The sequence below is a fragment of the Fukomys damarensis genome, unplaced genomic scaffold (genome assembly GCF_012274545.1).
Source record: "Fukomys damarensis isolate Sample0158 unplaced genomic scaffold, DMR_v1.0_HiC HiC_scaffold_21, whole genome shotgun sequence".
Taxonomy (NCBI): domain Eukaryota; kingdom Metazoa; phylum Chordata; class Mammalia; order Rodentia; family Bathyergidae; genus Fukomys; species Fukomys damarensis.
Genome location: NW_022900933.1, coordinates 32,041,586 through 32,067,573, shown reverse-complemented (window position 1 = coordinate 32,067,573; position 25,988 = coordinate 32,041,586). Strand labels below are relative to the sequence as shown.

General features: G+C 47.6%; 1 protein-coding gene across 1 annotated transcript in view; it reads right to left on the bottom strand.

Annotated features, from left to right (window-relative positions):
- Nucleotides 1–25,988, bottom strand: part of Rin3 (Ras and Rab interactor 3) — a 97,285-nt gene that overhangs the window by 39,156 nt on the left and 32,141 nt on the right. Inside the window, exon 3 of the mRNA XM_019205252.2 lies at nucleotides 23,750–23,867. Within this exon, the coding sequence (XP_019060797.1) occupies nucleotides 23,750–23,867 (118 nt within the window). The remainder of the gene's footprint in view (nucleotides 1–23,749; nucleotides 23,868–25,988) is intronic.

The following is a 25,988-nucleotide window of genomic DNA, read 5'->3' as shown; positions in this document are numbered from 1 at the left end:
TTTTTTTTTTTAAATCACTACTGCTTTGTAGTATAGTTTGAAGCCAGGCATTTCTACGCTTTCTGCTTTGCTCTTGCAGCTCAAAATTGCTTTTGATATTCTGGGTCTCTTCTGGCTCCATATAAATTTTAGGATTTTCTCTAGTTCTACCAAGTATGCTGTTGGTATTTTGATTGGATCTGCACGGAATCTGTATAACAGACAAACACCTTTCTACCGTGGCAAGTATGGTTTTTCTGCATCACAAGCTATGGGCTAGGCTCACGCTTGTTTCTCTTCTCTCCAACCCCAGCTCCCTGCTACTCACCTCCTCCATCCTGACTATACAAAGGCACCCTCCAAGATAAGGCCATGCCTGAAGGAACACCTGCATGTGGGGTTGGGGGGGACTCTGTCCATCTTTGGGTTTCCCTCAACACCTGGCACAGCACATGGCACACTGGGAAATAGATAAATGTCTACAAATGTCTGCTGGGGATGGGAGAGACATCATGAGGGGTAGAGGCCTCGAGGGCACCTGGCCAAGGACTAGACCTCCCAACGTGTGGCTTGTGGGCCTTTCCTCCAGAGGTCAAAAGGGACACCTTGGCCTTACCCAGGAATCCAGACAGTTCACCCTGAGGTGAATGCACGCTGGTGAGAGATACACAGTCCTTTCTCCCATGGGTGACAGGCATGGCTTCCGGGACTGCCTGTGTCCCTGCTGTGCCAGCCTGTGGGCTTGCTGTGTGTGGCCTCCTGAGTGTGGGCAAGTCTCCCAAAGGCTACTGCTTCACTTCCATACCCCAACTTATGCAACTCTAGAAACAGCAAGAATAAAATGCCTGCCTGTTGAGGATGGGGTTGTGCTGCAGTCCCAATCCCCGGGCCTTCTGAAAGCGACCTTATTTAAAGACAGAATCTCTGCAGATGTAATTAAATTGAAATCAGGTCACATTGCACTAGGGTGGCCCTAAAGTCAGTGACTGGTGCCCTTCCTATGAGAAGGCTCAATGAAGACAGGGACAGAGAGACACAGAGAGGGAAAGGACATGTGAGGACAGGCGTGGAGGGTGGAGTGGTGGAGCTATAGCCTCAGAGCACCAAGAATGTCCTGCCACCCCAGGCAGCCCAGAGTGGCCTGCAACAGATCTGTCAGTCTTCAGAGGATCCGTCGCACTGCACCTCGATTTCTGATTTCTGGTCCCCAGAACTTTGAGAGAATACATGTGCATTGCTCTAATCCACCCAGTCTGTGGTCCTTAATTGCAGGGCCTTCCACTCAAGGGTGGTATTAACAGACAGTGACTGTAAGCTTCAGAAACAGCACACTGAGCTGGGCTGCAATGGAAGGGCTTCCTGGCATCAGGGGAACCCAGGTACGGCTCTGGCTCCTGCAGAGGACTTGTCCTCTGCTGGCCTTTCTCCGCCGCCCTCCTCCTGGCCCACAGTCCCTGCTGCTCCCTCAGTGTGGCTCCAGCTGTGTCTCTACACAGAGTCCGCTTCTGTCCTTCTTTGCCATCAGGGCTCAGCTCTGGCCCCACCTTCGCCCAAAGCCTTTCTTCCCCAGACTCTGACCTCTCCTTCCTGGAAGCCATGTAGTACATGGTGGCATCTGGTCCAAAGCACACACTCTTGCAGCCTGTGTGTCCACCTGGTGAGGGAGAAGCACGGTGCTGGGAGGTGGCAGAGAACCCGATGGCATGAGTCTCAATGTCCACTCCCTCATGTGGAACCCAGCCCTGAGCCAGGCTCTCGACGAGGCCTGCAGAGGACAGTGGAGCAGAAGGAAGCACCGGCCAAATCCAGGGACAGTGGACACTGGAGGCTGCTTAGGGCCTTGAGGGGGTGTGGGGTGTGACAGCTGAAGGATATGGGGTTTTCTTTCTTTTTAATATGGCAAATTAAAATTTACCATTCTAACCATTTCTAAGCATACAGTTCAGTGGCATAAGCGCATTCACAGCAATATGCAATGTGACCTTTCCCTTTTGGGGTGATGAAAATGTTCTTAAATTGACTGTGGTGATGGTTGCACAACTCTGTGAATGCACTAAATGCTGCTATGTTGTAAGATTTAAATGGGTAAACCTTAAGGTATCTAACACATTAAATAAATACACTGGAATCATATTGTTATACTAAAAAAAAAAGAAGGGTCTGACTTTTGCTTCCTGCACTGTTTCCCTGGGAGTTTTATCGTGTGCATATGCAACTTCGGTAAGCAGAGATTCGGTGAATGTTTCTCTCTAGAGCGGACCAGTTCCCTCTGTCCTCTCAGGAGGGGCTCGCAGCCCAGCACAACATGGCTAACAAGTCCCCACCCTGTGCTGCCTGCTGCCAAGAGAACCACATCACCTGTACCTTGCCAAGCCTCCTCTGACAGAGCCTCAGGGAGTTCGGCGCCCACTGCTCCCTCTGGCAACAGTCTGGGGCACAAAGCCCTTCATGAGGTACCAGCTCCTCACAGACATGTTTGACTTGTGTGACCTCCGGGGTCCTTCAGCAAAGGCCTCTCCATCTAAACCTCCATCTAAAACATCTAAACCAGACAGGCACCAGACAGTGGAACCTGGCACCCACAAAGGTTATGACAGGTGACAAAGTCAGACTTTGCCTCTGCTCTGAGGGGAGAGTTTCCTTGTGACTCACCATCAAGCAGAGCTAGGGTAACAGCCAGCCATGCTCCTACTGCCCCATCATCAGAATGGAACATGCAGGGCTGGGGATTTAGCTCAGTGGTTCTGCTACCTGCCTTGTAAGCAAGCACAAGTTTCCACGTTCAATCCCTGGTACCAAACAAACAAACAAACAAACAAACAAAATGGAACATGCAAGAAGAACTGAAAGCTATTAGAACGTTGTTTGGATTTGTTTTTTAAATAAATTCTGTTTTGTCACTCAGTAAGATGACGCTGGGACTGGTGGTACAAATCTGTAATCCCAGTACTCCAGGAGGCTGAGGCAGGAGGATCACAAGTTTGAGCCCAGCAATAAAATTTTAGAAGGGGTCAGAGATGGAGCTCAGTGTGAGGGCCCTGGGTTTAACCCTCAATTCTCCCTACCCACTCCGAAGCAATAAAAATGACCTGCAAAGGTCAGAGACTGTGCGCATTTTCCCTTCTTCCTCCACAGGACCTCCAGCTCCCAGCATGGTGCTCAGCATATTGCTGGTTCTCAAATATTTATACATATTATTAATAAAGTGATTTGTTCTGAAATACTTAGATTTTTCAGGAAGTTGCAAGCAAAACAGGGAAGTACTAGCACCCTTCTCCCAGTTCCCCAGTGGTGAGCAGCATTGGGTATAACTAGAGCACAACCTCAAAGCCAGGAAACGGATGGTGCCAGCCTCTGAAGCTATTCAGGCATCGCCAGTTTTAGATGTGTGTGTGTGTGTGTGTGTGTGTGTACACGCGCGCGCGCGTGGGTGTGTTTAGAACCAGGCAGCTTTATCGCACTGGTGGCTTCATGTAGTCACCACCACAATCAACAGCTTACAGCCCCACCAGGACCCCGGTGATTCTGCTTTACAGCCACATCCACCCCTTCTACTCTCCTAACCCCGGCAACCACTCACCTGCTCCCCACTTCTACCACTGTGTTATTTCAGGAACATCACACCCAGTAGTTCTCCCTTTATCTGAGCACACAGTACGAAAGCCTATGTTTTTTCCTATACACACATATCCATAATAAAGTTGTATTTATAAATTAAATACAATAAGAGATTGACAACAATAACGATAGAACAATGATAATATATTGTAATGATATGTGAATGCGGTCTCTTTCTCTCAAAACCTTTATTGCTCCATAGATCTTTGCAACCTCAGCACAAAATTTTCTTTCCTTCATAGATTGAGAGCTTTCGCCTTTTTGCTTGAAGCAGTGGTGGCGAACCTTAATGATACAAACAGCGTGCTGCAGCCTGCGTGCCATAGGTTCACCATCACCTTAAAGGAATCATTTATGGCTTCTCTTTAGCACATTGGAATCTCCAGCATCGCTTCTCTTGCACTCTGGGGCCACTGTTAAGTAGAAGACTGAATTTAAGCACTGCAATTACATGTTAGTTAATCTGGTAACTGAGACGGTTACTAAGCCATGAACTGGTGAGATATACAGTATGAATGTACCAGGCAAAGGGACAATTCATATCACTGGCAGGATGGAGCCGGGCAGCATGGAATTGTTTTTAATTACTATGCATAAGGCTCCTATTCAGAAGGATGCACAATTTAAAACTTAGGCAATTGCTTACTTCTGGAAATTTCCATTTAATATTTTCAGACCACAGTTGTCTGCAGGTAAATGAAACCATAGAAAGAAAAACTACAGATAAGCGGGGACTACTGAACATGGGAACACAAGGTATATGATACGCTGTTTTTTTTTTTTTTGGTGCCGGGGATTGAACTCAGGACCTTGTGCGCTTGCAAGGCAGGTGAAGGGCTACTGAGCTAAACTCCTGGCCCTAGGTATATGTTCTTCTGAGTTGGGCTTTTTTCTTTTTCCTCAGAGTAATTTCCCTGGCGTTCACCCAACTCACCGAGCAGTTCAGTAGCTCATCCCTCTTTCTCACTGAACACTAAGTGGTTCATGGTACCCATTTGTTTGTTATACGTTCCCACGGAAGACCTGCGGGTAGCCAGTCTCCAGTGTCCAGCTACTCGGCACGAAGCTGCTGTGAATGCTTGTGCACAAATGTGTGAAGGGTGCTTTTATTTCTGTGGGACAGGTGGGGCACTGCTGGGACCTCTGGCAAGTCCAGCTTTGGTGTTCTGAGCATCGGCCCTGTCCCCAGAGGGGCCCTACCAGTTTACCTTCCACCAGCGGTGTGAGGATGATCCACTTCCTCCCTGCTCTCACAGCCTTCAGCGCTGTCCTATTTCTTAGTTCACTCATTCCCACAGATGTATACTGATAGCGTGTGACTGTGGCTTGCATTTCTCTAGTGGATTATGATAAGAGCATCATTTTGTGTGGTTATCTGCTGTCTACATATCCTCTCTGGTGAAATGTCTGTTCATATCTTTTGCTTATTTAATAACTGGATTGTTTTAAAATATTTATCCTTTTTTGTGTGTGTGGTGTGAAAGATCAAACCCAAGGCTTTGTACATGCTAGGTAGGTGTTCTACCACTGAGCTACACTCTGGCCCTAGTTTTTATTTTTAATATTAAGGGTTTTTTTTTGTTTTATTTTTTAGTCATTCTGTTAAGATATAACTAATACACCATATTTAAGTGTATGATTAAATACCTATTTAGAGAGCACAATTTAATGGCTTTTTAGACATGCATACAATTGTATAATCATCAACAAAATCAATTTTAGAAACTTCCATTGCCCAAAAAAGAAATGGTAATCCTATAGGCATGAAACTCCCTTTCTTCCCTGTTAGCTTCTAGCAAACTATGGATTTACTGACCCGGGTGTTTCCTATTATCATACAACAGCTGATTCTTCGTGCCTTCCTCCACTGTGTTCCTCCACTCGTCAGTTGATAGGCACTTAGGTAGTCTCTACGTCTTAGCTACTATGAATGGAGCTACCGTGAACACTGGTGTACAAGTATTTAAGTGGACACAAGTCTTCATTTTTCTTGGGTATATATCTAGAAGTAGAAGCAGCTGGTCATAGAGTAATTCTCCATGTTTAAGAAACTGCCAAACTGTTTCTAAAGTGACAGTGTCATTTCCCACTGCCACCAGCTCTGTATGAAGTTTGTTGTTGTCTGTCTTTTTACTACGGCTGTCCTAGTTGGTGTGAAATGGATCTTGCTGTGGTTTTACTTGCAATTCCCTAATTATAGTAAGGCTGACAATTTTTTTTCATGTGCTATTGAAAAAAATATACATCTCTTGCAAAAATGTCAGTTCGGTTTTGGTCATTTTAATGGGTTACATGTCTTCAATGTTGTTTGGAGGTATTTTTATACATTCTAGGTACGAGTCTTTTGTCAGATATGTGACTTGCAAATATGCCCTCCCAATCTGTAATTTATCTTTCCATTCTCTAACGGAGTCTTTCAAATATTTATTTTAAGAATTTTTAGGGCAGGGATTTAGCTCAGTGGTTCCGCCGCCTGCCTCGCAAACACAAGATCCTGAGTTTGATCCCTGGTACAAAAAAAAAAAAGAAAACTTAAAGAATTTTTATAAAATGAATGCTTCCCAAGATATTGATGTCTACAAAACTGTAGGAACTGAACTGGTATTGTATATATCATTCAACAGAACATTTCTAACCTGCTTTAATGAACAGTCAGTCTTCTATTGATACAGTCAACATACCATGGATATTTAATCAATTATTATTCCTATATAAAGCAAAATCTCCTCTCCAATCCTGTGGACACTATTAATTCTTCTTACAGAGGCATCTGGGAACCTAGGCCTGGCCCTGTCAGATATTTGATTTGCAAACATGAAAATCATTACAAGGATTATTATTTGTGAAGTATACACTGCCTTAGGAAACACAGCCTCAATTTTCCATACTAGCAGACAGCTTTGGTAACCCTGGAGATCTCTACTCTATTACATTTTGGCCATCAATAGCATTTTCTTAATATGTTTTCCAGTTGTGACCCCCATTTGAAGCGCTCTGTCCGAGTTAGTCTTTGGCTAGGACATTTTCATTATGTATTCATCAGCGATTACTGATTGTCCTCATAGCCTGTGGAAGCGAAGGGTAAATCGATAAACAACTTGATCAGATGCCTTGCTGTTAGAAGGGTGAATGGGAGGGTGACTTTGTCAATGTCATGGGCCAGGGGGGCTGTCAGGAACTCCTTGGGGCAGGGCAGAGATCCAAAACAATCTGCTCATTCTCTCTGGATGATTGGAAATTTGGTTGAGTGGGATGGGAGAGGTTTATTGAAGATGTTCAGCAAAGAGAGGCCGTGCCTGGAGTGGATCCTCACTATGCACGTTTATGGGATGAACACTGGAAGGATTAAAATCACACTGGCAGGAAACTCACCAGAGGGGTGTGAAGAAAGGCTGGACACCACTGCCCCAGGAGCAGCAGTGCCTGACCTCTCAGAGGGCTTGAGCTTGATTATACCAGGCTAGGATGGGGGAACTTGGGGTGGGCCCAGGAAGTGGCCTCACCCCAAGTCCTTATGTGACACCACTGAGTCAATCTTCCCGTCACCAGGAAAGGCTTGGAACATCTGATCCTGATCGATCTTGTCCTCGCCCCTATTTCCTAAAAAGGCATCACCAAGCTGGGTCCCTGGAAGGAAAAGGTAGCAGTACACAATGACCTTGAGGATAAAAAGCCAAAGTGACAAGAGGCTGGGAGCAGCTCCCAGGGACAGCAGGAGGGAGTGTGTGGTGTGCAGGGCCTAATGGTGAGTAAAGGGGAAGTGCCTGCTCTTCCAAGGCCCCTTTCACAGCTCAGGCTCCCTGTAGGTTCTCTACAGGCCACTGCTAAGAGCACACTCCTTCCCCATTTTGAAGGTCACATTTGAGTTTTGGTGGAAACACCTGCTGCCCAGTAAACATCGCAGTTGCCATGGCAACCACCACTTGGCCACTTTGTGGCTGGGACAGAGAAAGGACTGTCAGCTACAATCACCAATCTATCCAAAAGCCCACTCTGCTGAAACAGATGTCAAATGCTTTCCCATTCCCCAGGGGTGAAAGAGCGAGGGGAGAAATTTCTCTGGATTCATGGGGCCCAAGGGTCCAGGCCCAGCTCTGGCACCCATACGCTTGGAGATGATGCCGCAGACCAGTCACCTGTTGCACAGTCCTCAGCTGGCCCAAGCCTCCATCTGTGAGCTTTATTCAACCAAGCACCTTTGGCTGGAGGCTTGCAGGAAAGCGACAGGGAGGTCCCAGAGACACGGCCGGGGGTGTAAGTAGGGTCCCTTCCAAATACCCCTGGCACTGAAAGGGCAGGGAAACACTGAGAGCTGAAAGGAAGGACTCTTAAGAGATAGCTCTTGTCACCCTGCCCCACCACTGCATGGATGGGGAAACTGAGGTCCAGAAAAAGGCGGGGGGTGGTTAGCCCAGGTGCTTTCCAGTTGATTCTAGTGCTCTCTGGGGTCTGGATTCTGATTCCAGAATCCACCACTGTTTGGCCTCTTCTCCCAACTTCCAAGTATGAGATTGTGTACAGATTTAAGCCTTTTCTGTTGACACTGCTGAAGATTTTAATAGTAAGAATAATAATAATTACTCCCATCATTTATTAAGCCTCCACTGTGTGCCAGGCTCTGTATTTCTAATCATCATGACAATTACACTATCAGTATTTTACAGGTGAGGAAACTGGGGCTCTGAGAGTGTAAGTGACTGACTCACGGGTGTGGCCAAGTCCTGAAAGGTGGTGTAGGTGGAGAGAGGGCACCCCAAGGCTTCCTTTCAGGAACGAAAATGCATCGACATGGACCTGCCTCACTGTCAGTCCTGCAATTCCTGTGGACCAAATCTCCTGCCCTGTCACCAGGCAGGGCCCAAGTCACTCCTGGGTGTGGTTTTCCTGGGTAGCCCTGCCGGCTTCTCTCTCTGGTCCCAGCACTGAGCATCCTGCTCCCCAGAGCTTGATGATACCTGGGGTGTTCTTACCCCCAGTAATGCTCGAGGAATGTAGGGCCCAAACCTCCTATTTTTTCACTGTCCCAGATCTAGGACCTTCCACATGCTTCACAGGGCTTGCATTTCCTGAAAGCACTGTCTCTGAGCCTTGTGTGGGTGTCACACAGTGGGACTGCTCATGACACTGCTCATACTAAAACAAACGATCCCTTTCCTTGGAAGCTGCTTTTCCCTACCAAGTGAGTGTGAAAAGGAGGCTTCAGGAGACTGAGAAAGGGTGACAGGACAGACAGAGACAAGGCAGATGGGACTATGTCTGCAAACTAAACTGTACGTTCAGATGCCCCAAAAGAAGGGGGACACTGGGCAGGCCTGCAAATTGCCGAGTGTCAGGGAAGACTACATAAAGAGTGAGAGACAAGGTGGTCACCCAAGAGAAGACAAGGTGGTGGTGTGGAGGGGGATGCCAAGCAGAGGGACACGGTCCCAGGACAGCTGCATCTCAGGAAATGCAGTCCTGCCTGCTCCCGGCCCACACAGCAGGGCCAAGGAGAGGTCTCTGACTGGATCCATCAGGAAAAAACACTTGGCTTTCTCCGGGAACAGAGAGGATGGTGGTGGCGGTGGGGCTCCTACAGTACTACCCTGACAGGGAGCATAGCCTCAAGTACCACCGAAGGAACCCTCAAGGATGCCCAGAAAGCACGAAGTTCAACTTGAGGATCTTACAAAGTTCCAAGGTGCCTGGTGTCCTGGCAAGAGCAGTGAAGGTGGAGAATCTAAGCAGCAGTGTGAGGGACAGTGTTTCTCCCTCCAGGCAAAACTAGCCTGACTTACAGCATTGGCCAGTTTCCATAATGCACTTCTTCCTGCCCAGGCTGGGAAAAGACACAGACACTGCTCTGTCTAGCAGGTCTGAGTCAGCTCCTCTGTGCCACAAAGCCACAGTCCAGAAACAAGCCCACCTCGCCTTGGCCATCAGGAGACAGAGCCCAGCTCGGAACTCAGTGGCCCTCCTCCCAGGGCTGTGCTTCATGAAGCCACCTACTCAGGCTTCTGCAGTGAACAATGGCACACTCTTAGCTTTGGAATTACTCAGAGGGTAATTCCAAAGTGCTCTGGTAAATAAATCCTCTGCTAAAAGAGGAAAGAACAAGACACGTCATGCATAGAGTATTTTATTACCTGCCTTGCTTCCCTCTCTGCCATCCTCCCCTCCCCAGACTGGGAGTCATTTGGAGGAGGAAGACAGGTGATAAGACAGGAAACCACCTGGCCCAGTACAAGAGCTTCTCCCATGGCATCTACAGGCCTGAGCTAAAGCAGTTAAAACCCTTGGCTGCAAGTTCCTTAGATGCAAAATGGAGAGTATAGCACCTGTTCACAAGTGGTGAAGACAGATCCAAAGGCAGAATAAGAATTAGGTTTCAGGGCCTATACTGGGAAGCTGGGTATCAACTGGAGGGTCCATTTTGTGTGGATGCCAAGGACAGACTTGGGCTGGGAACTACATTAGTAGAGCATTCCAGAAGGGGAAGAGAGAGATCTTCCCTTCTGGAGTGTTCTATTGATGTAATAAGCTTCCTGAAAGTTGCCATTGTAAAATTCAATTTGGAGACAGCAAAGAAGCTCAATACAACACAGGTCATTAGATCAGGTCTGCCAATAAAATCAGGGCAAACTCTTTCATTGATCCTGGCTGGATAAGGGGAGATGGACACAGAGAGCCACAGAAGATACCAGTCTGTTTCTATGGAACCTACCAGAAGGTCTCATCTCCAGCTTCTTCCTTAAAGTTTAGACAGAAAGGAAAAGTGAGTGGGACAGGCAAAACACCATGGCTTTCCAGGAGCCAGCTGGGCTGTCTGGATGCTGAGCAAAATGTATTTTCCTAGGCTGTGGTAAGGCTTTCTAATCCAGGTGCATGTACATCTGGGGCTAAGCAAATGTGTGAAGCTTTAGCCTTCCAGGGCATTTTGTACCTATCTCTGCTCAGGAGAGATGCCTTCTCCAGGTGGCTCAGAAATATTGAGTGACTTGCTTAAGGTCACGCAGTAAGTTACTAGGGAGGCTCCAGGATAATCCAGTTCACTGACATCCACCCGAACTCCCACTGGCTTGAACAATACTCACACCTCATTGGGTGAAGCAGCCTGGTAACCCTCAGAGCAAAGCCAATCTGGGAAGTGGGCCAGAAGTGCTCAGAGGCAACAGTCAACTTTCCCTTTTGGGAAAACTCCCCCAGAGCTGAGTCTCCCAGGAACATCTCCTTAAAAGCCCTTGCTATTGGGTGATCTGCCCAGTGCGAGCTGAAGCTCCACACAGGGAAGAGACACTCACATAAGCACTTTGCTTTGTTTCTTCCTCTTGCCCGCTTCTACTCAAGACAGGGTCTTGCTATGTAGTTCAGGCTGGCCTTGAACTCACTATGTAGCCTAGATTGGCTTTAAACTCTCAGCAATACTCCTGTCTCTGCCTCCCAAGGGCTGGTATTACAGGTGTGTGCCACCACACCCAGCTGCAATGGAGCTTTTGAGGGCAGACTGTGGTCCAGTTCCACACCTGTGCCCATAAAAGAACCTTTGCCCATTGCCACCTGTACAGCCCTCTCCTTTACCCTGTCGTTCAGCTCATTTTGACCACAAGAGCCCTGAGCCCACTGTCCTGCAGCTGTCTGCTCTGCCCCTCTGGGCAGACATGGACTTAAGGTGTGGACTCTGTTTATCACCACCCAGAGCTCCACAGGTGTGAGGTGTATAAGTGAATGGACACACATGGCAGTGTTCAGAGCACTCTTGCTTCTCCACCAAAGTTTGGGTTTGTTTACCAACTCTTGTTGTCTGTTCTAGCAACTTCCTCGGTGATATCATGAGCCTCTTTGCATGGCTGGTAGAAGTAAGAACCAGTACAAATAACTTGCTTTATTTCCCAGAGCTAAATAAGTAAGAAAACCAAATACAAAGCCAAGTTTTATTCTTTTCTAATATATGCATTTAATGTTATATATTTCCCTTTAGGTACTGCTTTCTTACATATGTATCTTACATATTTTAATAAGTTGTGTTTTCCTTTTCATTTACTTCCAAGTATTTTAAATTTTCTCTTGAGATTTCTTCGATTCACATGTAATTTAGATGCATTGTTTAATCTCCAAGTACTTTGGGTTTTGCTGCTATCTTTTCACTACTGATTTCTAGTTGAATTCTATTGTGATCAGAGAGCAGGCATTGTATGCTTTCTGTTGTTTTACATTCCTTAAGGTGTATTTTATGACGTAGATGGTGGCCTTTTTTTTTGGTACTGGGGATCGAACTCAGGACCTTGCACTTGCCAGACAGGCAGGGTACCACTAAGCCACATACCCAGCTTTGGTGCTTGTTCTAAGTGAGCTTGAGAAGAATGTGCTCTTGTTGAATGGAGTGGTTCACAGATGTCCATCACATCCAGTTGACAGAAGTTGTTGAGTTCAACCACATCTGGACAGATCTTCTGCCATGTGTGACACAGGTGGGTTGAAGTTCCCAATGACAGGAATGGATTCGTCTGTTTCTTTTTGCATTCTACCAGTTTTTGCAAATATTTTGGAGTTCTGTTATTAGGCACATATATGTCAAGGATTATTATGTGTCCTTGGAGAACTGACCCTTTATCATAATATAATGTACCTCTTTACCCCAATAACTTTCCTTGCTCTGAGGTCTCCTGGTCTGAAATTAAATAGCTACTCCTTCTTTCTTTTGATTAGGGTTAGTGTGGTATACCTTTCTCCATCCATTTACTTTTAACATAGATGTGTCTTTATATTTAAAGTTGGTTTCTTGTAGACAACACATAGTTAGGTCTTGTTTCTTCATTCACTCTGACAAGTTGTCTTTTGATGGGTGTGCTTAGACCCCTGACATTCAAAGCCATTATCATGGTTGGATTGACATCTACCATACAGTCGAATGGACATCTACCATTCCTATTTGTGTCCTTCTTTTTAGTCATATTTTTGTCTTCCACTCTTTTTTTCCGCTTTTGTGATTTTAAGTGGGCATTTTAAATGGTTCCTTCTCAATTATTAGAAATAGGTAGTGTTCTTTCTAAACTGCTTTTAGAATAGCTCTTTTTAGAATAGTTCTAGGAATAATTCTTTTTAAGAGAGTTCTTTTTAAAAGTATTTTAGAAGTTGTTTTAGAGTTTACAATTTATATAATGAGTAGTCCAAGTGCACTTTGAAATGACTTCATACTGCTTCACAGGGAATGTATCATCTAATAATAAAATAATCTTAATTTATCTTTTCTACCCCTTGTATCATTGCTATTACTTTTTGATTTTACATAAACATATATATGGGTATATAATCGAGTATATTATTGCAGTTGTTATTTATTTAATGTGGTACTAGGGATCGAACTCAGGACCTTGTGCTTGCTAGGCAGGCGTAGTGCCACTGAGCTACATCCCAGGCCCCTCAGTTGTTATTTTGTTCTAACTATTTTGTTAGATCAGTTAAGAATAAGAAAATAAATTTTTAAATTTCATCTTCATTTTCCCAACTACAGTGCTCTTTCTTCATGTAAATTCCAGTTCTTTTTCCCTAAAGAAATTTTAACTTTTTAAAGTCAGATCTAAGAGCAACAAATTCCCTCACTGCGTGTCTGAGAAAGTAGTTTTCCTTCATTTAGAAGGATAATTTTTCAGGGTTCAGAATTTTAAATTGGTGGTTTTTTAAAAATTCTTTTTGTCAACAGTTTAAGTATTTCACACCATTCTCTTAATTGCAAGCAGGATATTTTCTTTACAATTTCCGTAACTTAAAAACGATATGCCGAGGTGTTTTTTTTTTTTTCTTCATGTTTTGTTTATGCATTTGTCCTATTCAGCATCTTCTGACTTTCTGGAATCTGTGGTTGGGTGTCTCGTGTTAATTCAGGGAAATTCTCAGGCATTATTGTTTAAAATATATCTTCTACCCCTTTCCCTCTCTCTTCCCCTTCTGATATTCCTATTATGTGTGTGTCACCCCTTGTAGCTGTCCACAGTCCTAGAACACCCCGCTCTGGCTCTGCCAGTTCTTCCCCTTTGTAATTTCCCTTGATAGCTGTGCTCTTTCCTCTGCTGTGTCCCGTTTGCCACAAGCCCCTCCAAGGTGACCCTCACTTGAGTTCTGGTGCTTCTGACCTCTAGCCCTTCTTTTTGGTTCTTTCTTAGAACTTCTGTCTCTGCTTGCATTGCTCATCTGCTCTTGCTTGCGTCTATTTATCCATCAGAGCCCTGAGAACAGTGCACTACATTGGAGGGGCTGCTGTGAACAGGCCTTTAGTGATGTGGTGGGGGCGCAGCTCCACAGGCCTGCATGTTAGACTCAGTGCTCTACGGAATGGCTACTTTCAGCTTCTTATATGTCAGACAGGATCAAAACCAGGTTTTTCTAGCCCTCGGACCCTTGCCACATGGAAAGGGGTCAACTAGAGATGGAGGAGAGATGAGTAACGTATGTGCACAGCTCTAGGGATTGAACTTAGAGCCTTGAACACGCTACACACACACTGAACCACCGAGCTGCACCTCTAGCCCAGACAAGCAATGTTTTATGAGCACCTATTATGAGCCAGACACTACCCTACAGAGGTCCAGTTAATCACCATTTCACAGTTGAGAAGGGCAAGGCTTAGTGAGGCAGAGGACTGAGTAGGAGCACCGAGATTTCACAACAGGTGAAAGCAAAGGGATGAAGTTTGAACTTGGGGCCACTGGGTTCTGAAGTCAACCCTCTCAGTCCTTCCAGACCAGGCCGTCTCTGCACAACAGCGAGGTGTCAAGAACGCAGCTGATCGAGGACCCAGTTATTTGTTGGGTGCCTGCAGCATGCCCTGCCCTCTGCTGGGCTTTGGGATCACAGGTATTGTCAGACACTAACCCAGCCCAAAGAAGCTTCCAGTCTGGCTGGGGAAAGAAGAAGAGAAACCCTGACTCACATGATGAAGGATGACAAAGTACAAATCCAAGAGGAGCACAGAGAGCAGCCCAAAGCAGAGGACAGAGCACATGGAAGGTGCAGGGGTGGAGAATGAACATGATACCCATGAAGGAGAGGAGAGAGATGGAGCCTACAGTTCAGATAGTGATGTAGGGGCTATCATTCCTCTAAGGGGCTGCCGCACTCTGACAACCGGGGAGAAATGGCTCCAAACAGACAAGAACACACAAGAAATGGGTCATGAAACTTCCCTGCTTACATCTGCAGCCTTACAGAGAAGAACACCTGGGTGAGCAGTGGGCACGGGGATGATGCTGGCTTCTACAGACAGGTGCCCTGCCTGGCATCCTACCACTGTGACGCTAGTCCTGGGGTTTCATTCATGTTGAGATGCATGCACCTCTAGCAGAGTACACTGCTTTATGGTACTGTTAGACTTTCACATTCGTGTATAAATCAGTTTGTTGAGGAGAGAATTTCCAGATTGCAGGTTTGCAGGGAGGGAGACAGAATCGGTGACAGGTACATAGGTGCTCCCAGATCCAAGTGCTGCCCCCACTTTACATGATGCTGTTGTATAAACATCGATGATCCTCAGTATTCATATGTTGAAACCTAACCCATACTACAACAGTATTAAGAAATGGTATCTTTAGGAGGTGATTAAGTCACGAGGTCTCAACCCTTACAGGTGGTTTTTGTGTCCTTATAAAAGAGTGCTATGGTTTGAATTCAGGTATTAAAACTTAATGGCCAGTGTGAGGTGGGGTCTTTAAGAGGTACTGAGGCCATGGGGCTCTGCCCTTATGAATGGGATTAAGGCCTTTATTTATTTATTTATTTATTTATTTATTTATTTGTTCCCGAGATTGAACTCAGGACTTTGAGCATATGAGGCAGGTACGGTATCACTGGACTAAATCCTTGGCCCTGGCCCTTATTTATTTTTGTGGTGCAAAGCATTGGATCAGGGGCCGGAAGTGAGCTACATCTCTAGCCCTAAAGCCCTTTCAAAGAGACTTCATATAGCCTTCTGTTCCTCGGCCCCTCTGCCTTCGCCACATGAGCACACAGTACCCCTTCTCTCTGTAGGGTGCAGCAGCAAGGCACCATCTTGAGAGCAGAGAGCAGCCAGACAAGAGAACCTACTGGTGACTTCACCTTGGACTTCTCAGCCTCCAGAATGATAAGAAATACATTTCTGTCCTTTATAAATTATCCAGTTGCAGGTCTTCTGCTGTAGGAGAGAAAACCATTTAAGACACACGCTGCCCAGATGGCCCATGCCTCTGGCTCTCCTGGACACCTCCTGTAGTCACCCTCCAAAGAGAGGTGGCTATACAGAGGCCTCTGGACCCCTAAAACAGTTGAGCCAAGCTGCTTTCCCTTAGACAGGTTTTTCTGAAGCTGCAAAGTCCCTGAAGTTGCAGTCCATCCACACACAGACCAGGGCCACCCATGCCATCAACACATTTCCTTCATCTTCCTCCTTCTCTTGCCTCGAAGATCTGTGCTCTGGATCTTTCTCTACCTCTGTCAAAGCCTCTTCCTGTGTCTGGTTCTCTCACGGCAAAACAAGCTCCCCTGTAGGCCCCTTGTCCACTTTTCTTAGACAGGCACTGCAGCAGCATCTCACAAGGCCTTGACTCGCCCAGGTTCCCTTCCTGTGGCAGTGACTGCAGCAGGGTCCACCCCCTCTTCTTAGCTCCCAGCCCCGATCCTGGCAGCCATCCAGGCCACTTCCTCTGCCTTCCTTCCTCTGTCCTGGCCTGGTCACTGCCCTTCCCAGCTCCCACACAGCCATGTGCTTCTGAAATGTCAATTTTACTGGGCCGCCACCTGCTAAAATCTTTTGCATGGCTTCCCACGTTGCAACACACCAAACCCCTAGCACCTTTGAGGAGTTGTCACAGCCCTTGGAGACCTGGCTGAATCCTACCCTCCTGGCCTCACCTTCATCTCCTCTTCCCATCCCTCACAATAGAGGCTCGCAGTGGAGCTTCACTCTGCTTGGATTCTCTTTCCATCCTCTTAGCCTCGATGTAGGCTGGGGCCACAACTTCACATGCCTCTTTCCTAATTTCACTTTCTCATACTTATTTCTCAACCTCCGAAGGCCCAAAGAGGCCTGAGTTGATCCTGCTTAGTCAAGAGCAATCAATTTAGATGCCCTCAAGTACACACTTGCATTCTAGCACTTAAGACGATTGGCGCGCGCGCGCGTGTGTGTGTGTGTGTGTGTGTGTGTGTGTGTGTGCGCGCGTGTGTAGGTGTCGGTCTTCCACGTCAGGGCCATGTCTTAGAGAACTTGTCACAAGTGTCTTCCCTTAGAAGCCATTCAGTACATATTTAACTGGTTGCAAAGTCTTTGAAATGTTCCATGACACAGAGAAATCTCCTCATAAAATGTTTAAGTGAAAAAGAAAAGACTAAAAGCTGTATGAACGCTATGATTCAAAATCCATTTTCAAAAAAGAAATTCACCAAAGATATACAATAAAGTCCTTGGAGATTAAACTGTCCCATATTTGTTTTTTCCTGGTCCAGCCCCAGGTTTGGAAGCTGAAAAGGGAGGAAGCTGAACACAGAAACAACGTAGTTATTTTGGCCAAAACCACTCTGAGTTATAAGGAGTGTGAGATGCATGGGCTTCTCAGAGGAGTTCTTCAGGGCCAAGCAGCACAGGAAGTGGGGGTTTGGAGGTGTGAGCTAAGAGTTGCTAATTATAACTACTCATCTTAGTGATGCTTACTCCAGTGGGCAGGAGAAAGCCTCCCATGACCGTCTCCATTTAGAGAGGAGACGGGTGGGTCTTCCCGCCTGTCTGGCAATGCTGGCCCAAGCCCCCGCATGCCTGCTCATCAGTCCTTCCAACAGCTGTGTGGGACATGTCCCCATTTTACCGACAAGGAAACTGAAGCACGGAGAGGTCACAAGAATAAAAACCGAGAACGTTCAGTCTTTCCAAAGCTCATGTGCTCAGAAAAAGTTTGTACTTGCAGGAACACAAGATCTACCATGATATAATCCATACTGCCTTTCTGTGGAATGTCTTCTCTGTGCCAAGCCCTCTTTTAATAATCAGAACCATTTCTCATCTTTTTAAGACTAACACATTTTGATTTAAATACAGGTTAAATCTCACTCTAGGATAATGCTTCTCTTGGTGATAGTCACACCCCAGAGCACAAACAGAAATCAAACGCATCCTGGGTGGCACTGTGCCCTGCCTTTGGGCACAGATCTCTGCTGCCCAGAGACTCACCTAGAACCTCTCTCTTTCTTGGTTTAAAGGTCCCTGCGCCCAGTGGTGAGCACAGGCTTCACACCTGACCTGGAGACGGCTCCCTTCCTAAGCACAAATGCATCTACCAAACCCAACTACTTGACTTAAAATCAGATGCCCGAGAGTAGATTTGTTCTGGGGGAGAACACATCTCACTGATAAAGTAATAACGCACAACGGGGCAGGCCAAGCTGCACCCCCATGCTTTTGCCACAGAACATTTTGTTCAAGCAATGCAATGACGTGCCATTTTCCTGCCCAACATAGCAAAACATTCCATTCCAGCAGTGTAGCAGTTTGTGCTGCACAAGCACAAACCCCACTACCCCAGAAATTTCTATATAAGGCCCCTTGCGTTGCCATTATTCGGGGCTCAGACTTCAGAGTACAAACTCCTTGAGTCCGCTGGAGTAACAAGAATTCCTCTATCTGTCTGAGTGCTCGTTGGCTTCCAGAGACCTTCAGATAGCTTAGCTATAACGCTTAGCCGTTGCACTTTCTGTAACATCACCTGAGCTGGACAGACAGACCCTTCTAAAGTGAGGGGTCGGCTGGGAGGAGGAAGTGGGCTGTGGCTCAGACCCTGGGTGTTAGTGGCTCACTTCCTGTGGGATCAGACCACACTGCCTGTCAGTGTCTCATGATTCCTCTTCCAGAGACAGGGCTGACTGGTTTTCTTTTTTCTTAGTATACAGAAGAAAAATGCTATCCTGTGAATACATCATTACTACGCTCTTCAAAGCACATTAATAAAAAGTAGGTATGGGTTAAGCATCTCCAATACAAAATATGAAATCCAAAATGTTCCAAAATCTAAATTTTTTTGTTTGTTTTTTGAGACAGGATTTCACTATGTAGTTGAGACTGACCTGGAACTCACTATGTAGCCCAGTCTGGTCTCGAACTCACAGCAATCCTCCTGCACCAGCCTCCTGAGTGCTGGGATTATAGGCACCACCACACCAGGCCAAAATCTAAAACTTTTTGAGTGATGTCATGTATGGAAAACTCCACACCTGACCCCCTGTGATGGGTCAGAGTCAAATTGCTGGTGAACTAAAAATATGGTATAAAATTACTTTCAGGCTATGTGTATAAGACGTATATGAAACACAAATGAATTTCATGTTTAAACTTGGGTTCCATTCCTCAAAACATCTTATTATGTATGTGTAAATATTCCAAAGTCCAGGAAAAGTCACTTCTGGTCCCAAGCATTTCAGACAAGGGATAGAGCCCAGTCTTCTCGAACCCACAGCAATCCTCCTGCACCAGCCTCCTGAGTGCTGGGATTATAGGCACCACCACACCAGGCCAAAATCTAAAACTTTTTGAGTGATGTCATGTATGGAAAACTCCACACCTGACCCCCTGTGATGGGTCAGAGTCAAATTGCTGGTGAACTAAAAATATGGTATAAAATTACTTTCAGGCTATGTGTATAAGACGTATATGAAACACAAATGAATTTCATGTTTAAACTTGGGTTCCATTCCTCAAAACATCTTATTATGTATGTGTAAATATTCCAAAGTCCAGGAAAAGTCACTTCTGGTCCCAAGCATTTCAGACAAGGGATCCTCACCATGTAATGTCTTCCTGGTGGGCATTTCAGGCACCAAAGGGCAGGGCTGACATGGAGAAGCTCACCCAGCCTCTACCATCCAGTGTCCTGCTCCTTCATCCTGTACCCCCATCTCCACATTAGCACCCCTTCTCCATAGCCCCCTCCCCAAAACATTACTTGTTCAGAAGAATCTCTATCTACCTCCCTGCTGGTCATAGGTGTGCAGGAATATTACACTTCTCATCCATCAGTGTCTGGCCTGGCCACATGACCTGTGTTAGCCAGAGAGATGTGAAGGAGAGTGGCATCTGCCATCTCTGAGTGGGACCTTCAGAGTCATCATGGAATTCTGCCTGCTGTCTCCTCCTTGAGTGCCCGGCGGCTCACTTCCTGTGGGGACCAAACCACACTATCCTCATGGACAGATGGGAGCCAACCCCTCAGCCACGCTGCAAGGGATGTTACGGTAAAGAACTCAGCCAGTGGCTCACATGAGTGAGAAATAGACTCATGGTACTGACTGGCTCAGGGATTTTCAAAGAAACTCTGCACAAGAAACAGGATGATCAGCACAGAGGTGGTTAAAGTACGTGTTTCCTGTTCAAATCAAAGCCTGGGGCTGTGGATGAGGCTGACCACGGGCTTTTGGGACATCCCCAGTCTTCTTCCTTCACCTCCACTCTGTATGGGGAACCCAAAGACAAGCCCAGTTCCAGGCCTGGGCCTTTCCCTTTCTCACTTCCTCCTCAGCCACTCACCCCGGCAGCCACCAGTTGAGCCACGGGGTCTCAACTCCTAGACACTTTGGGCACATTCACTCCTCATGGTGGCCCTAGAGGGAGGCACCCTCAGTGTCCCCATCTCATACACAAGGACACGGAGACCTAGAGAGGCAGTGGATCTTGCTCATGGTTGAACAGGCCGTAAGAGGTAAAGTCAGCATTCAAGCAGACTGGGTGGCTTCCGCGCTCTGCACTGGGTCCTCATGCTAAGGGGGGAGGTATGGTGTGAAGCAGAGGGGTGGCAGCAGTGAACTGACAGGACAGGGAGACTGAACCACCTCTGGCTTTCTGGGTATTGTTTGGGTCTGCCTGGTGATGGACCTCAGTGGCAGGAGGCCTGGGGAACAGCAATATAATCAAGAAAGCAAAATAAAACACCAGCAAACTTGTAGGGGACATTTCGGTGTTCACGGTGAATGTGCATGAATTAAGATTGGAAGAGGTTGGACACTGATTTCGTTCTGATTATCTTTTCAGCAAGGTTGAGCACTGTATTTTTAAAATTTTTACAACAGAAAACAAGATTCTATCACATGGCCCTGGGAAGAAGACCAGACCTTAGGGAAATAAGCTCTTTCCTTTCCTGAATGCTCCGGTTTGTCCCTTGGGTGCGACAAAACTTCTTCACCAAACTAATCAGCTCCTGGCCCTTCTCCCAGGCTCTTCTGTGTACATCCTTGTAAAATCTGGTTTTTGCAAGTAACTGCTCCATCAGTTCAGCAAGGGACAACCCCCACTCCACCCTGGCTGTCTGATCACTATATCTGATGAGTTTCTGGCCCTCCAACCTCCCCCAAGCCTGATCAGCAAGAATCCTGTTAGATCAGTTTAGCCAGAATCTCTCCTTACCCTCAGTTTTCTTGCAGTTATTTTCCATCTACTGACCCCTATCCAGTTCCTCGGCTATAAATTCCTGCTTGTTCATACTGAATTCAAAATTGGCCAGCTCTACTCTGACATCCCTTTTCCCATTGCAATGCTTGTGAATAAAATCTGTTATTTCCCTCATAGCTACTGTCCAGTTCTGGTTTTCCTTCCAAAGGCTTCTAATTGGAAATGAAACACAGAAACCAGATAATACATCTCAGGGGTGTGGTGGGAGGACCCTGAGGGCTGGGGCAGATTGTGGGAGACAAAGAAGAGCAGAACTACAAACAGGCTCCATGCAGGTCCAGCTTCATTCCCCTGGATTTCCTCCAGGAAGCCTTCTGGTGGCCTGTCCTTGATCAATACTCCCTCCTCTGGCTCCTACAGCACATCAGCACTCCTCACTCTCAGCCACCTCCCCAGTGACCATATTGAAATTCAAGGGCTCAGCTGGCTCTTGGTTCCTAAAGGACTGCAGGTAACTAGTGCCTGGCAGCCAAGTCCCGGAGAGTCTGGTTACTTTCCACGCACTGGCCCATCTGGTCCATAAGAAGACCGGCTGCCCGTCATCTCTCAGGGGAACACAAGCACACCCTGGATCTGTGAAGCCCCAAGGACACCTGGGGAGAACACCTTCCCCTAGTCAGAAGTAGATGCCCCAAACAACTCCATCCCTTTCTGCAGTCATCAGAGAAAAATCCTAACGCTTCCCACTCTCTGTTGGAGAACCCCACACTTTCTTTCCTCCTACTCTCCATAGACAGAGGGATCATTTAAATTGGCCATATAAATCAACAACCTTTTACCCAACCTCAAACTCCCTGTCCCCTCAGTGAGCAGAGTCTTAGTGGGTCACTAAATCTGGCTCTCTCCTTTTTCCTAGACACAGGGTTGGACTACATTTCCCAGTCTCCCTTGCCATTAGGTGTGGTCATGTGACTGACTTTTAGACAATGGAATATGGGGGCACAGGTGACACACCCCTTCTAGGCCTTGAAAGTAAGACTCACACACAAGCCTTCTCCATACTCTTGCCCTCTCTAGACTATTGGCTTGGATCCAACCCTGGGAAATGGAAGCTGCATGCTTAAAACCTTTGTCAGCTGAGGACCCTGAATGATGACAATTTTTGAGTGTGAGCAGAAACTGGCTTCTTCCAGGTTTAAGCCATTACTCCTTTTTTTGTTTGTTTTTTTGTTTTTTTTTGAGACAGGGTCTCACTATGTAGTTGAGACTGACCTGGAACTCACTATGTAGCCCAGCCTGGTCTCGAACTCACAGCGATCCTCCTGCCTCAGCCTCCTGAGTGCTGGGATTACAGTGGTGTGCCACTATGCCCAGCTTAAACTGTTACTCTTACTAAAGCAGCTGGCTACTTCTTCTGTGATTCACATTCCCCTTGGCTTGACTCTCATCTGACAGTCACTGTACACTGTAATTTGATATTGTTCCCCTCCCTCCACCTATGTCCCCCAAGAGTGGAAGGGGCTGACATAGAGTGGACACCCCATATGTGTCCAATACATGAACGAGTGAGATGTATTTTACTCATGCTATGGGCCTATGACTCTGAGAAGATCATCTTCCAGCAGGAAAGGGAATGTGCTTCTGCTTTCCCTTTCTAAGAAATTAGCCTTTAATTGGATTAATATAAGCACCTTTGGAACCCAGATGGAATGTACCCTGCCCATAGACATCCTCCCTGAATCTTCCCTACAGTGACCTGTACCCCTGCACCCCTCACAGGAGCCCCTTTGCAATAACACCTGCCACACCGCGCAGCAAGTCATGCCTGTCTCTCCCACCTGATGTGTCCCCTGCCCTCCAACCAGCCTGGACCCTCAAGGCCAGCCACTCTCTTACTCATCTGTGCATTTCCCCTGTTGGCGCAAGTGCTCCCTGAGAAGCAAAAGCTTGCGAATATTTCACGGCCCTTCTTTAACTGCTGTCACTCTGCTGCTGATTAAGGGTAAGAAGCCTCATGCAGCACCCAGTGTCCCTTTCTAAGGGGAGATGAGCTGATGCCTGGAATACTCCATGGATTCTTCGCATACACTTTTGGGATTTAACACCCGGCCTGGGCACATGTGGCCCATGAGGACAGGGACGCCGGTTCAGATGGGTGAGTCCCGCAGCCCAGAAGGGGCTCAAGCCAAAAATATTATCGATCAGTACAAACCCACCCTGGATCAGGAGCCCCAAACATTTGCCCACTGAGGCTTAGGTGCGCTTCTGGCAGCTCTGTGTGTGCACAAGACTTTTGTCTTCAAAATGTCTGCCCATGTGACCCTCACAAAGCTCTGTAATACAAGTGTGGTGGTGATTGTTATGTCCATCTCACAGAAGAGAAAAGGGAGGTTCAGAGCGTCTGAGAAACACGTCCCAGACCAAGGTTTGACTGGGTGCCACACTGACACTAGGACACAGAGGGCCAAGCGTGTCCTCCTGCTGTCTTCCCTTTTCTCCAGTGTCCTTGTGGTGAGCTAATGAGAGGACACTGCACTGTGGCTTCGAAGATGTACAGCCAAGAAGCCGTGATGGGGGGCAGTGGAAATTAACATTGACTTTTGAGAGACAGGCTGAGTTCAGAGCAAGCCTGGTCCAGTAGCATCAGCGGACTGAAAGTTCTCCCTGCCGTCTAATTTAAACGCTGTGGTATGGAGAGGAGAGGCTGGGGATGGCAGGTGCTGCATCTGCTGCTCCTGCTGAGGTTGAAGTCGGAGCGAGAAGGGCGGCACTTACTCGATTTCTCTTCTCTGATGGGATACTCCAGCACCGCGGAGGAGCAGTCACTTGGGGAAGGGACGTGGACGCAGAGCACCAGGCGCTTTATGCTGCCGTCCTGGCGGACCAGGAACAACTGAAACCACAGAGAAAGAGGAACTCAGTGAATGAAAGGTGCGCGTGCCAGTCTGCGTGGGGTGGACCCACTACGAGGTCCCCGAGACAAGGCAGAGGTGGTGAAGCGTCCCCCAGCAGAACTGAGGCTTCTGCCCAAAGAGCCATGTGCCACCCTGCCCCAAACCGAGGCCCCTTGAGTCCCGATTTCTCATTTGTCCACACGGCAGATCAGCCAGGTCAGTTTTTCTAGGAGGTTGGCGTAGACACAGAGTTCCATGGGGTGGGAGTTGGAAGTTCCCGTGTTTGCCCTTGAGATTCGGGCTGTGTACATGGGGCTACGGCTGAGTGTGATGTGGGTGTCCAGGGACCTGTGCCCAGAAAAGCCCTGACAGACAGAGGCCACATGGACGCCATAACATACGGATGGATTTCAGTCTGCAAGTGGCACACAGGTCTGGGGGAGGCTGCTGGAAAGAGTCACAGTATCAGTTACCTTGCATTAAAGAGCTAGTGCTTGACACAGAGCTCTGTCTGCGGCACTGCCACGGTATGTCACATGTATGAATGGGTCCTGTCTTCTCAGCTACCCCACCGTACGGTCTTCCCATCATCACCATTTTACCGATGAAGAAACAGAGGAACTCTCTGATGCTCACAGGACTCAGTTCCCTCAGATGGGTTCCAGGGCTGAGCCCACAGAACACACTCAGGAAGGTGGCCTGGCCAGCATCTGCAGGTGCTCAGCCCTACACGCTAGTACCGATGCTCAGGACCCTGTGCTTCAAGGCTGCTCTGTGCAGACCGGTGTCATCAGGCTGAGAGAGCTTCGCCCGTGGTAGAATCACTAGTCTCATTAAACCATGCCTCTGGGCCCTGAGGACACATCTGTGCTTCATAACCAATCACTGGCCCGGGTCTGAGCTGGAACCAGAACCGGCGTGTTACCCCTGCTCAGTTCCTGGAGAGTCCCCAGGACAGCGCCCTCCCAGAGCAATCAGGAGGAGGTCACTCTCCATGCCTGTCACAGACTTTGTTGGTCTACAGTGTCCATTTCAGTTGTTTCGGTCCCTCCTTCCCTGTCCAAACCTCCCACAATCTCCTCAGCCTCCTGGACTCTGCTTATCCTCTACCCTCGCCCTTTTCCTGAAGTCTAAGTCTCCAAGCTCCTGGTCAGTCTGCAGGACCAGGATTGTGGCCTAAATTGCTGGGGGCATGCTGGGCGCAGGGCCTCTGGGAGCGCACAGGGGAGGCTCTGGGAGACGCTTCCTAGTAGGCTCTCGGTTCTGCTGCCATCAACACTGTGACTAATCTGATTATACTGCTGTATCATTATAATGTTAGTGCAATATCGTCCATAAACATAATGCCACTGCTTTCAACTCACAGCAGCCAACACAGACTGCTCCGTGCCAGAACAATAGTGCATTGGGTCCCATTTATTCGTCTTATTAAATCCGTGGTGGGGTGCTATAATTATCTCCATTTTTAGAGGGAGAATCATGGTGGAGGGAGGTGGTAATGCTCTAGGTCACCAAGGAAGTGCTGGGGCTGAGATTCGTATTAAAGCCCTTAGAGGAGACCCTGGGTGCTGCCCCGACCTGCCTTGCCTTGCTGTTAGCTTGAGGTCTCCTTTCCCATGAGTGTGCGCTGCCCTTTGGAGCAGGGACAGTGAATCCATTCTTCACTGAACCGTGGTGGGACAGGAGTGCAGCGGCCCCTCATCAGGCCCAGGGCAGGGTAAGGACCAGCGATGTGCATGTGCGTGCATGTGCGGGAGGGCTGTGCCAGTCTGGGGTGCCGGGGAGGGGGCTGCAGGAGGCCGCTCACACGCGGACACTCCACGGCCCTTGCTTGCTCAGAGGCTCCACCACCCTCACCCTGTGCACCAACCTGAATGTGAACGACTCTGGGGGAATCCCAAGGGGCTGCTCTGCCTCTTCTCCAGGGGTTCAAGCTGCTTCCACTCCAGCAGCGTGTGGGGCAATGTGAGCGTGCCAGTGAGTGTGTGAGTGTGTGCAGTGTGAGCGCATGTGGGTGTATGTAGCTGTGTGGGTGAGTGTGAGGGATTGTGGAGGTGAGCGTGGCATAATGAAAAGCACAGCTGGCCCGGCGTGGTGGCATACACCTGTAATCCTAGCAC